We start from the raw sequence: 13,753 nt of genomic DNA, 5'->3' as shown, positions 1-13,753 counted from the left end.
AGGGAAATCCTGTTTGAAAACCGAATTGCAGTTTTCAGACTATTACTGTCTCCTTGCTGTCCATGTGCTTATTGATATATGGAGAGAAACAGGTAAGGAGCAATCATTTCATTTTGATACTACTCTTTTTTTAATTGACTATAAACCCATGGACTAATTACATAATCCAAGAATTTGATTTATGCTTTTAGATTTTTCTTTCTTGCCCTTCTCCAGGGTGCTTCTAGAAGAACCTAAGTCTCCACGTATCCCCTCCCTGCAATCAGGAAAATCTTAAATCAGTGGATATCTGTTCTTTTTAAAAATATTTATGAATTGTGAGTAATGACTGTAGAGAACTTATTACAAAGCTACAATAATTAAAATACAGAGAAACTCACCGAAACCAGTTTGGCTCAGTGGATAGAGCGTCAGCCTGCAGACTGAAAGGTCCCAGGTTCGATTCCGGTCAGGGGCATGTACCTGGGTTGCGGGCACATCCCCAGTGGGAGATGTGCAGGAGGCAGCTGATTGATGTTTCTCTCTCATCGATGTTTCTAACTCTCTATCTCTCTCCCTTCCTCTCTGTAAAAGTTCAATAAAATATATTTAAAAAAATAAAATAAAATACAGAGAAACTGATGTAGAGATGGATGTATAGGCCCATGGAATGGAATAGCCCCCTTACTCACTTTAAAAAATTATATATAGCAAAATGATCAGTTCCTTTCCATGTTTGCTTTTATATTCTGCCTAATTCTAATGAAAGATTAAGACATTTTTTCTTGTAAAAAAATTATATACAGGAAAATGCACTCTTTTTGGAATACAGTTCTGGTTAGCCCATTTAAGACAAAAATATAATATATGGTAAAGGATGATTCAGCGAATGGCATTGAGATTGCCTTTTCTTTTTAATATATTTTTTATTGATTTCAGAGAGGTAGGGAGAGGGAGAGAAAGATAGAAATATCAATGATGAGAGAGATTCATTGGTCAGCTGCCTCCTGCTCGCCCCCTACTGGCGATCAAGCCTGTAACCCGGGCATTCGCCCTTAACTGGAATCAAACAGGGCACCCTTCAGTCTGCAGGCCAACACTCTATCCACTGAGCCAAACAGCTTGGTCTGAGATTGCCTTTTCTTTAGGTTGCCTCCCCCTAACATTTTCTCTTATTAGCAGTTTTTAGGAAAAAATAACTTCAGATACTATTGCATATTATTTACTAGAATAAACTATAGAAGAAACAAAGGGCTGGGGAGGGAGTAGAGTGCAGGATAGACACAACCCCTGCCCTCGGATCATTTCACAAAGTACTCAGTTTTGATACTGTTATCCTCATGTTTAAAATTCTTCAGAGGTGCCCTATTTTCCTGAGGATAAAGGCCAGCCTTTTCAGGGTAACTTACAATGCCTTTTTAAAATCCAGCTTCTGCCTGCATCTCCCGGTTCTTATGTACATACAGTCCTGAATCTACTGGGTTTTTCCCAATAATTATCCTCTAGAATAATAGACACACACCAAACTAAAGCCTACTGTACAATGTCTTCCTTATAACTTGAAAATGTTATAAAAAATGTTTTTCTTAAAAGTTGTTCACCATCTTGACTCAATTACATTGAATAATTTTACATTTATTAAAGGTGTCACGTGGGGACGGTGGAATTGAAAGCCTGAGGAGATGGGCATACAGGTCATGATCCAGACCAAACTTCTTACATCCAAATTCTTATTTGTCCACACGGGCCACAGACACTATGTACATATATTTTGGGTTCTGTCCAAATTTGTTTCCCATAATTACAACGAACACATTCAATTGACTATGTTTTTATTGATTTAAGAGAGAGAGAGAAATAGATGAGAGATAGAAACATCAATGATGAGAGAGAATCATTGATTGGCTGCCTCCTTCATGCCCCCTACTGGGGATCGGGCCTGCAACCTGGGCATGTGCCCCTGACTGGAATCAAACCCAGGACCCTTCAGTCTGCAGGCCGATGCTCTAACCACTGAGCAAAGCCAGCTAGGGCCGAGTTTTTTTTTTTAAGTCAGTGAAAGTGATGTTGAAGTGCTCCAATCATAGGCATAGTCATTATTCATGGAGGATCTGGCAGAAAATTGAAATTTATAGAAAATTGGTAAGGATATTGAAAAAGAATGATTTGAATATGAAAGGACTTAAGAAGATTGCTTTAGGAAATGGGTGATGCTCTCAAATGTTTTTGCAAAATGGCATTTCTTTATAGTTATGCTGCAAAAATAAAAGGGGCAGTGAAGAATATCATTTCCCCCTCTGTTTTATTGATATATAATTGATACATTGTATTACTTTAAGGTATACAGTATGATGATGATTTGACATATGTATAGATTGTGAAATGATTGCCACAATTAGTTAACATCTATCCCACACAGCTATAAAATTTTTCTTACTAAGTCTACTCTCTTAGCAACTTTCAAATGCACGATACAGTATTAACTATAATTACCATGCTGTACATTATGTCCCGAGATATTATGTCATTTTGTTATATTATAAAATTTTGTTAGAAAAATTTTGTCCCTCAAAAAAACCTCATCAGTCTTTGATGCTCTTTTTGATTTGGTAAGAGTTTGTGTACAGTTGTAGTTATATCCTAAAATTTGCAAAATAAAATGATACATGTTTTTATAATATTTGGTTCAGTAGTTCAGAAAGAAGTATGAAATGAAATCTTTTTTTTTTGCTATTTACTTTGAAATTTTGTTTCTATTTTAAAGAGATCTTTAAGAAGATTTTTTCCCCCTGATACTAGTTATCCTTGAACAGCTAGAATTTCTTAAAATTTTCTGTTCTCTATAATTGTTCAACTCTCTCTTTTTTCTTAATTGGAGTAATTTGTTTTTACATATGGAGAGGCTCCTGCCATCGCCGCTGTGCTTGCCAACCCTGAGCCCGGCTCAGGGCTTCTGTGTTGAGCATCTGCCTCCTGGTGGTCAGTCTGCATCATAGCGACTGGTCGTTCCGCCGTTCAGTCAATTTGCATATTAGCCTTTTATTATATAGGATATTGATTTCAGAGAGGAAGGGAGAGGGAGAGATAGATAGAAACATCAATGATGAGAATCATTGATCGCCTGCCTCCTGCACGGCCCCTACTGGGGACTGAGCCCTTAACCCGGACATGTGACCTTGACCAGAACCAAACCTGGGGCCCTTCAGTCTGAGGCTGACGCTCTATCCACAAAGCCAAACTGGCTAGGGCCAGGTAGATTCTTAAAAGAGAATTAACTTAATGTTTAATATTATAGTTACATGTGAACGTCTGAGTTTTGGTGGCTCAAAATGTGTATCACTTTATTTTGATTATGAATGAGCAATTTTTTTCAAATCTTATTTGATATCCTATTGGTAGAGTTACAATAGAAGAAAAAATGACGTTTAGAGAAAGCATCTGGGTCTTGTAGAGAAAATCCTGAACTGGGAAGGTTGGTGACACCAGTTCTCCTTCAAAGTTCGTCTCTTCTCGGAATCTAGGATTCCCTGAGATTCCATAACTTTCCTCTACAAGTCCTGGCAGCTTAAAAGTTTGTGTCAGTTTTATAGATGCATATTTAAGACTTGAGGTACCTATTCAGGGAAACCCCCTGTTTTGCTTATAGGTGTGTATCTAAAATTTCTTCTCTGCCATCTAAGCTCATTCTTAGAATATAGGGGAGGTGATGATGTCAGCAAGGTTTTGTTTTTGAGAACCCTATATTTGCTGTCAAGATCTGTGGGTAACGCTGTTATATTTTGGTTCTAGGTGACGAGACTGCTGTGTGGCAGGCCTTGACTTTGCTGGAAGAGGGATTAATCCATAGCCCTTCCAATGCTCAATTCAAATTGCTGCTTGTTCGAATCTACTGTATGCTGGGAGCATTTGAACCTGTGTTGGATCTGTACTCCAGCCTTGATGCTAAGCATATCCAGCATGATACCATTGGGTTGGTAGTATATACTCTGAATAATGAGCAGTCAGCTACACCAGTGTGGGGCGCTGATATATGAAACATTTTGATTTTAGCAGCAAAGTTGTTCCTGGTATTAAGCTTTTTAGATGAAATAATCACATATCGTGACTTGTTGAAAAACAGTAAGATTTATATTTGCCAGCATTATGTAGTAATGTTAAAAATTGCATAGTTTAGAAGTGGTAAGAAAGTTTTTCTTAGAGACAACAAATGGCTATATACTTTGAACCCTTTTTCTTAGCATACATGGTTTTGAAATCTTTACTTTTGGCTTGGACTTGACGTTGACACTTGTACTTCATTTGTTTTCCTCAGAAATTCTTTGAATTTGTGTTGGAATTATTCTTTGCGATGAATTGGGGTATTTTCTCTATTCCCTGTAGAGCTGTTTCAGGAAGATAGTATTCTGTTCTTTCATAATCTGTGCTCCATTAATTATCTGAGTATAAGAAAGCATGGCATTGAACTTTAGAGCTTCCCCAAAACTGAATTAACTTTGTTCTTTTTAAAAATTTGATTCTGTAAATTAGATTTCTGTTGCAAGATGTTTTAAATTTTCCATATGCTTAACTACTTCTCTGCCAAAATAATTTGAAGTATAGTATATGATATTATAGGTGGGTAAGTATAACATGTTTTTTTCTCTTTCCTTCCGACCTAGTTATCTTTTGACCCGATACGCTGAATCCCTAGGTCAGTATGCTGCTGCATCCCAATCCTGTAACTTCGCACTCAGGTTTTTCCACTCCAACCAGAAAGATGTAAGTGAAAAAAAAAATAAATTTTTTTTATGGTCTTGCCTGTGGAATGCACATGATTCAGAGAGCATCTTCCCGTGTCACAGGTACACCTAAGGTGTATCTTGCTGTACTTGCAAGTGCCTATATGCCATAGCTTACTGGCCAAGGCTGATAGGTATAGTTGAAGTTATTTGTGGTTGATAGAATCCATACAAAGGTGTTAAAACTGGGTATTAACAGAATAGGAAGATTTATGCCTCTTAGGTCAGTCTTTTAATCTCTAAGAGACTTTTTCCAAGGACATGAGAAGCTGTGTAAGATTCTGCGATAGCAGCTGCTCTCTGTTACCTTAATTTATTTCTGAAATCTATAACCACTGTGCTCTTTGTCAACAGCAAACGCACTTATGTTTTCTTAGAATTATAAAATTGATCAATTGAAGGTCATTTCAGCAATGAATAAGATAGAGCTTTTATGTGCCATAATGAAAGGATGGGATTTGCACCATATTTTTCATTGCAAGCAGAGTTGGTCTCCACTTGTCAGTTATGCAGTCATTTTTGTGGAAAAGCCATATATATGGTTTCTACTCAGTTGACCAACTATGCAAAACTACCCAGGAAGATGTGTGAAGCTAAGGCATGTCTTCTAGGTCACTGCCGACTAGTTCTCATGTGCTTCCAAGACTCATCGCCTGGAATTGGGCCATTCCAGATATCTGCCTGTAGCTCTCCATTTTCTGGTCTAATAGCAACCAAGAAACTGGGCCAGCAAGCTGGTTTCTGGGTTTCTTCATGACAAACGCTCATGAGGATTTTAAAAAAATGTTTTGTAACTATAACAGCTTTGGCTAATCTATCTGCTATCTAATTCTTTAAGGGTGTAGTAAATAGGTTTGTTGTTCTCAGCTTGTAATAATTATGTCCTGACAAGTTTCTGAGCATGGCCTGAAGGACTGGTATGCTTCATTTACTGGCTTTTAAGCCCTATTTTCCTCCCCTTTGACCTCTTTCCCCCACAGTTGTTGGTATCTCTGTTCAGACCTCATTTTGTGCCATAGCTCCTGACCAGGGAGAGAGTGAAGTAGGCATCAGCATTTGAACATATTGCTCAGAAGGTGCTGGCCTGGCTTAGAGGTCAGGGAGTATCTTTTGGACCTTGGATTTCTAAAATTTCTTAGCATGAGTGGGCAGTTATAAATCTCTTGAGTTTTCACTGTGCATTCAATTATCTGTGCTTTGCCTTCTGTTTTCAAGTAGTTTTACTAACACAAAAGAAAAAACTGTTCCTTAAATCTCATTCTAGCTTTCCTTTCTATATTTTAAGGAAGAGGCTAATTAAACATTTGATTTACTGAAGAATTCTTTTCGAAGTTTTGTTTCTCAGATAGTTTTGAAGTGGGAGTTGGGGTAAATAAGGGGTTAGTTCAAGCCTGGTGGCTGGTTTTACTTGTTTCCAGTCATTTAACATTCTTAAAGAGCCATGTTGTTCATGACTTGGCCAACAGAGATATATTATTTACCCTATAGTTAAGCTTTAATTATTCCCCCACAAAAATTGTATCTGAAGAGTTGTTTTGAACACACACACCAAATAAAAGTATTGTAGTAGGGACAGGAGATCCCCAGGAGCGATTAGAGAGGACATGTTGTCTCTAATGTGGCTTTTGTATCTTTGGTGTTTTGCTGATGGCTGTATGTGACAGGAGTGACAATTCATCTCAATGCTTGTAATGCTGAGCCTGATAAAATTATTGTGTTTTATTGATCTGGAACTAAGATGTTCTACTTGACACATTTGTTTTTATTACTACTAACTGGGAAGACAGAGCTTACTTCATTATATTAGGTAGATAATCTTTGGGGATTCTGGAGGCAAAAGCAAACACAGTATAGCAAGGAAAACATACTTTAAACCTTAGTGCCTAGCCCCAGTCCCCAAATATGAAAATGAAGACTGGTGTGGACTGTTTCTTGTAGGAATTTGAGGCTGAGAAAGATCACGGTTGTAGTGTTGGTACTATATGTGTTAAATCTTCAGGGGTAGTATTAGAAATATCTCTCTGGAAACAAAAACTCGACGCTCTATATCTTTTATTCTTGGTAGTTTTTTGTGTCCCCATTTGGTGTTTCCTTGGGTGACTGATGTATTTCAATTCCCAACTAGCTCTTTGAAAGAACACTTTTACTCCTAAATGGAAAATCTGGTTTTCTGCTTTTTAAGGCTTTGTGCTGTGGAATCAAAAGTTGTATTTGGAAGGTCTGCACAGGAATTTTCTCTCTGAGAAGGTGATTGTCTGCCGTCATTATTGCTTGTGAATAGATTTTTACAATGTGAGAATTAGTGCTAGATTTTCATATCTTCCTAAGTTACTTATATATTTATACGTTAAAAAAATTTCCCTTTGAAAGTCTTTATTTTAGGTATCCATAGAAGTTATTATTCAGGGGTTTGATGTCCATGTATTATGCAAATTTTTAGTGACCAGGGTTCATTTCAGGAATCCGAATGGGATCTAAATAGCTTCAGTGGTTCATACATGAATAGAAATAGGTACGGACAACATTCTCTGATTTTCAGAAGTCTTTAAAGTGCCGATGACTTCCAGTTTTGCCTGCAGTTCTAATGGCAGGGGGTGTCTTCAAATTGTAGTTCTTCCCCGGCTTTTGTCCTATTGGTAGTTGCTCGAGCCCTTTTCTAGTTCTGCAGTGACAGTTTACCGCAGCATTAAAGGAGGACTATCGTCAAAAGAGCAACTAGAGAACTAGAGTTACCTTCTCAGTTTGTTAAAGGACTACATTCCCTCTTTGTTGCCCCCTATTTTCTCTTTTTAAAGCTGTTGCCTTTTTCTAAAGTGGTAGTCCATGGACCACTTCAAATTAAAACTGCTTCTACACTCAGTAAGGCTGGGTTCTTTCTTTTAAACATATCATATTTTGGATCTGTAATTGATAAATTTGATTGGAATCACCAAAGTCATATTTTATCCTGATTAATTTCTGGATCATATGTTCCTAACCAGCTATTTTTTTTTCCAACTTCTAAGTTCCTATTGCAAGGGCTGCTGGTAAACCTTGCTGTTTTCCAAGCCAAGTGGCCATCGGATAGGCATGTGTTTAGAGTGTCCTGGCCTCTTCTTATAGGGCCTATCACTGTCCTTTAATCAGGCTCGATTAGAAGGTACACTTGAGCTTTTTCAGATAGTCCTTCTTTAAACCTGCAGGATCACAAGTAATCTTTTTAATTTTCTTGTGTCCGTCCGTCTTTAATTTCTCCAGATACTGCAGGCAAACAGCTCGCCGAGGTGTCCCATGGGGGTTTAAAAGCCGCATCGAATGCAGTTGAATTAGCGCCCGTGGCGCAATCCCGCGGCCTGAAATGAACCCTGCGAGGCTGTGTATCAGAGGGTATGTTGTGAACTATTGGCCTATTTTCCTATTGGGCAGATAATTGGAACGTTATGGAGATGGGGGTAAAGCTGATTGAGGTTATGCCAAACAGACTGGAAAGGATCTAGAAAGGATTTTTTAGGGTAGACATCAGCTTTGAACTTCACACTTTCCTTGGTCCAAAGGGATGCCCTCCTGACTTCTCATCCTGATGGCATAGGTCCACCTATGAAATGTTCTTCCTTGAGATTTTGTTCTGTTGTGCCAGAATTTCTGTTGAGAATTCTTTATCTTGCCTCTGTTTACAATGTTTCATCTGTAAATGTATTAATCTAAATTAAAATCAGATGTGGTGAGTGTTGCCTTCACTTACTTGTTCATGGAATTTTCCAGCAAAGGTCTTAGGTAGTTTGGATGGACAAGTAGTCTGGTTCTTGAAGTCTTTCTGTTCGCAGAACAGATTATGACATGAGTTTTTTTAGGTCTTTTGTTTGGCGCCTTATTTCTATCCTGATATAATACATGTCCTATGTTTGTGATATTGTATTTAGAAATAAATAAAACCAAGCAGCAGCCTTTTTTTTCTGAAGGAGAGTGATTTTTTTGTGGGGGGGGTGTTGGTAGGGTGGTTATATTATTCTAGTGTTTTGGAACCTTTGTATAAAATAGTTTGTCTTAGATGCAGAAAAACATGGAGTAATATCCCTTCCACAATGGTGAATTGAAAGACAAAATTGCTAAGAAAAAGTCTGTATGGTGGCAGCAGCAGCTGGGTATTACCAGTGGTAATATTAGTAAAGAAGACATTTAACTCTGGTATAGGAAAGAAGGAAAATAATGTTTTAAAAAGCCGATAGTGTACTTGGTGACCAAGGCCTTTAAAGAGTAGATTCAACATCTTACTTAATTTTAGTTTGAGGGTTTGTTGTTTTTTTAAAAATTTTGGCTGGCAATGTTTGCCTTCATTGTCTGACCTGTGAAATATTTATACCAAGGTAATGTCTTTCCTTCCCAGACCTCAGAATATATTATTCAAGCTTACAAATATGGTGCATTTGAGAAGATCCCAGAGTTTATCGCTTTTAGGAACAGGCTGAATAATTCTCTTCATTTTGCACAAGTCCGTACTGAACGGATGTTGTTAGACCTTCTACTTGAAGCAAATATGTAAGTACTAGAGGCCCGGTGCGTGAACTCATTTATGAGTGGGGTCCCTCGGGGTGGCCTGTGGGGATCGGGCCCCTTCTTGCGCCCCCAGCCTCGCAGCCCTGCAGCCCCACCTGGCACCCCGCCTGGCACCCCGCCGTGGCCTGGTGCTGCCCCCTCACCTGCTCCACCATCCCGCCTGCGGGGTGAGGGGTGATCGATTGGGACCAGGCATCCTGCCTGGCTCCTTCAGGACTTGGGAGCTGTGCGGACCCCCACCCCCCCCGCAGTCTGTGGGGCGATTGACGGGGCGATTGGGCCACTGCTTGTACCCACCTTGGCCTGGCACCGCCTACTCATCTGCTCTACCATCCTGCTGCAGTCCTGCTCTCATCGGGGCCCATTGCATCGCCGATGCCTGCTATGTTCCACACCGCCCCCTGGTGGTCAGAGCACGTCATAGCAAGTGGTTGAACTCTCAGTCAAACAATTTGCATATTAGGCTTTTAATATATAGAATTCCATAAGAACTACAAAGGAACTAAGGGATTAGATCAAATGCTGAGAGCCTTTAATGGGCTCATGGGTGACATTAACAGGTTTAAGCTAAGGAAAAATGGGGGGAAAGGAGAAAATAGAAGGGGATGCAGGGAAGAAAGGGGAAGAGAACTTGATATATGTCATGAGAATGAGAATACTGCCAGCTTCCATACAGAAGCCAGCTAGGTTCTGGGCGATAATTGTGTTTATAAGGATCCCTGCACACATGGGATTTCAGGGATCCACTTTGTTTTGGTTGGGCTTCCAGACTCAGGCTGGCATGGTCTGTGCTTGGTTCTCTTTCACCTTCTATGAGCCTTTACTACTACTATTTTTTTTTTAAATATATTTTTATCTACTTCAGAGAGGGAAGGAGAGTGAGAGATAGAAAAATCAATGAGAATCATTGATCGACTGTCTCCTGCACGCCCCCTACAAGGGATTGAGCCTGAAATCCGGGCATGTGCCCTTGATCAGAATCGAACCCAGGACCTTTCAATTCGCAGGCTGATGCTATATCCACTGAGCCAAACAGGCTAGGGCGAGCCTTTACTTCTTAGTAGAAATCCTTCCCCCCTTCCTTTCTAATAAAACAGTCCTAGCTAATATGTTTTTATGGCTGGTTTATAACTTCAGTAATACATAAATATATTTTATATACCACAGATCAATCAGCTTAGCAGAAAGTATAAAGTCGATGAATCTTCGGCCAGAAGAAGTACGGATCAGAAAATATAGGTAAACCAAAGAAAGAGAATAAATCTCACCCCTATATTGGGATTAAAAGTTAGGTCCTTCACAGCATCTGTGCAAACAGACTCCAGATAGATTAAAGATTATGTTAATTTATGTTTTCTTCTTAGAAATTCTAGAAGAAAATATAAAATAAAATAAAAATGGTTAGGGAAAGCCTTTCTTAGCATTACCTCAAATCTGGAAACAAAAGATTTAACCTTTGTAAATATTAGCCCTCTATATAGAAGTAAATTTGTTAACAAGTTCTAAGGATATGTGGTAAGTTGGTAAGTTTCTTCATATATATATCAGTTTATCAGAAAGTATGAAATATATATGTGTGTGTGTGTGTGTGTATACACACACACATATATATATTCGTTAATCCTCACCTGAGGATATTTTTTCCATTGAGTTTTTTTAGAGAGAGTGGAAGGGAGTGGAGAGGGGCAGAGAGAGAGAGGAGGGAGAGAGTATGAAACACCTATGTGAGACAGACACATCGATTGGCTGCTTCCTGCATGCACCCTGACTGAGGCCTGGGATAGAACCTGCAAACCATGACCCTCTGGTGTGTTGGCCAATGCTTTAATCACTAGATTATGAAGATCAGGGCTCTTTATATATATTAATAGCCTTCATATATAGAGAGAACTAAGAAGAAGATAACTAAAAAACGAATTGGGTAAATGGCTTAACAGGAAATTCAAAGAAATGTATCTTACAGCAGTAAAAATATTTTTTTTTAAAAAATTTGATTTTTTACAGAGAGGACGGGAGAGGGATAGAGAGTTAGAAACATCGATGAGAGAGAAGCATTGATCAGCTGCCTCCTGCACACCTCCTACTCGGGGTGTGCCTGCAACCAAGTACATGCCCTTGACTGGAATCGAACCCAGGACTCTTCAGTCCCCAGGCCGATGCTCCATCCAGTGAGCTAAACAGGCGAGGGCCAGCAGTAAAAATATTTTAACCTGTTAGATAAAGATAAAAAGGATTAATACTGTGCTCAGCAAGGTGGTGGGGAAAATCGTTTTTGTACGTTTACATGGGGGTGAAACTTTATATAACTTTCCCTAACCTGGAATTTTAGTGATGTGTATATGTATCAAGATTGAAAAATCCATATACTGTTTAGTTCAGCGGATCTGCTTCTAGGAAAGTGGAACCTAAGGAAATAGGTTGTGCAGAGATATGTCTATGAGATAGTTCTGAATATACTGTGACTTGGGGATTGCCAAGAACACATTTAGTGATTTGCAAGCACTCATGGGACTCAACATATCCTTGTTCTCACAGCTAAAGTTTATTATAATAAAAGGATACATGACAGGATCAGCAAGGGAAAAACATACAGGTGGAATCTGGAGAATTCCATGAACAGACTTCCAATGTCCTCTCCCTCCTGGGAGGTGCCCTATCACACACGCTCCTTTCTCTAGCCACGGAAAATACAGTATTGAGTGTGCAATGTTTCTGCTTAGAGAAGCCCATTAGAGAGATGGTGCCCAAGGTTTAGGTATGCTTTGTGTAGCATGTACCAACATTCTAGACTCCCAGAAGGAAAACAGGTGTTCACCATAAACAGTAGGCTTATACAGTCTAGGCACAGTGAGCCACTCTTGTCATTTAGAGAATGGTTGGAGTGCCAAGTTTCCAGACATCAGCCAAGAGCTACCCTTACGAGCAGGCTCTTCTAAATTAATAGCCTCAGGCTTGCTATGTTAATCTTTTCTACACATTCTATCATTAAAAGATGCAGTTTGGAAAATAGTATGGATACTGTGAACCTGTGTTATTTGCTTAAAATAAATTGTATAAATACTTCTGGTTGCATACTTTTAGTACCTCTGTATTGCAAAAATCTGAAATCTTTAAGTTTGTTAATATGGTGGATGCTTGGTTGTCAGGTCATTTTTCTTCTCCTTTTTACTTTTCGGTCATTTGAATTGTATTATCAGAAAAGTCTCAGTTAAGGGGAAAGTAACCTGTTAGGTAGGTTGTCATTCCCATTTATGGATACCTAAATGGGGACTTGGATGATTTTGGTTTGTCTAAGATCATTCAGCTAGTAAATGAAAGCTGGGCCCACTCAAAGGCATCTTGTCTGATGAAAGTTAACTTTGAAAGATTTAAAGGCAACAAACACATTTAGTAAAAGGGATGGTTTGGGGATTTTTTTAAAGGGATGTTTCTGAAGAGCATAAGAAACTTTCCTTGGAGGAGGAGACCATGTGGTTAAGAATCCGTTCCTTAACATTGAGGCTGATCAGTGGACTCCCAAGTCTTAACCACCCTGTGGAACCAAAGAACTCGGAGAAGACCACTGAGAACGGTGTAGCCTCCAGGGTTGATATTCTTCGTTTGCTCCTTCAACAGCTGGAGTTGGCCCTGGAGACAGGAAAGCGATTTATTGAGAAGGAAATTCAGGTATATACTATCGAAGCTTCAGTAATTTATGACTACCTTTTTAATAATATGAATTTGGGTGGGTGAATCGTAAGAAACAGAATTTTGTCCCAGTTTATGACATTTGTAGGAAAAAGGCAAATATTACAAACTTGGAGGATTGTAGAGGCTGTCTCAATATCCAGACTGGAAAGCGAGGAAAAGCAAAATAGCTTTTTTTGGTGATAGTAAATTATTTTTTAATCCTCACCCGAGGACACATTCATTTATATTTAGAGAGAAGGGAGGAGGGCAACAGAGACAGACAGACATCAATGTGAGAGAGAAATATCTATGGGTTGCCTCCCCTATGGGCCCTGACCAAGGATAGACCCTGCCATCTAGTAGATATGTGCCCTGATCAGGAATTGAACCCTTTCAGTGTATGGGACAATGCTCCAACCAACTGAGCCACACTGGGCCACACTGGCCAGGGCTGTGATGGTAAATTTTTAAAAAATATATTTTTATTGATTTCAGAGAGGAAGGGAGAGGGAGAGAGAGAGAGAAACATCAATGATGAGAGTGAATCATTGATTGGCTGCCTTCTGCACGCCCCCTACTGGCGATCGAGCCTGCAATCCGGGCATGTGCCCTGACTGGGAATCAAACCCTGACCTTCTGGTTCATAGGTTGACATTCAACCACTGGGCCACGCCAGCCGGGCAGTGTGATGACACATTTTTAATAGCTATCTATTTTCTCTATAACGATGTAATTGTTATCACAGTCCCCTTTACTCCTGGTTATGCTTTCCACAGGTATGGTTGGTTACCTGC

General features: G+C 39.3%; 1 protein-coding gene across 1 annotated transcript in view; it reads left to right on the top strand.

Annotated features, from left to right (window-relative positions):
• The window catches only part of NAA25 (N(alpha)-acetyltransferase 25, NatB auxiliary subunit), a 63,623-nt gene that overhangs the window by 38,604 nt on the left and 11,266 nt on the right, over positions 1-13,753 (top strand). Inside the window, 6 exon segments of the mRNA XM_006769001.2 lie at positions 3-92; positions 3,769-3,949; positions 4,638-4,737; positions 9,121-9,272; positions 10,458-10,529; positions 12,665-12,956. Of these exon segments, the coding sequence (XP_006769064.1) occupies positions 3-92; positions 3,769-3,949; positions 4,638-4,737; positions 9,121-9,272; positions 10,458-10,529; positions 12,665-12,956 (887 nt within the window).

The sequence above is a fragment of the Myotis davidii genome, unplaced genomic scaffold, assembly GCF_000327345.1.
Source record: "Myotis davidii unplaced genomic scaffold, ASM32734v1 scaffold223, whole genome shotgun sequence".
Classification (NCBI taxonomy): domain Eukaryota; kingdom Metazoa; phylum Chordata; class Mammalia; order Chiroptera; family Vespertilionidae; genus Myotis; species Myotis davidii.
Note: the sequence above shows the minus strand (reverse complement) of the source record. Positions and strands in the feature narration are given on the sequence as shown.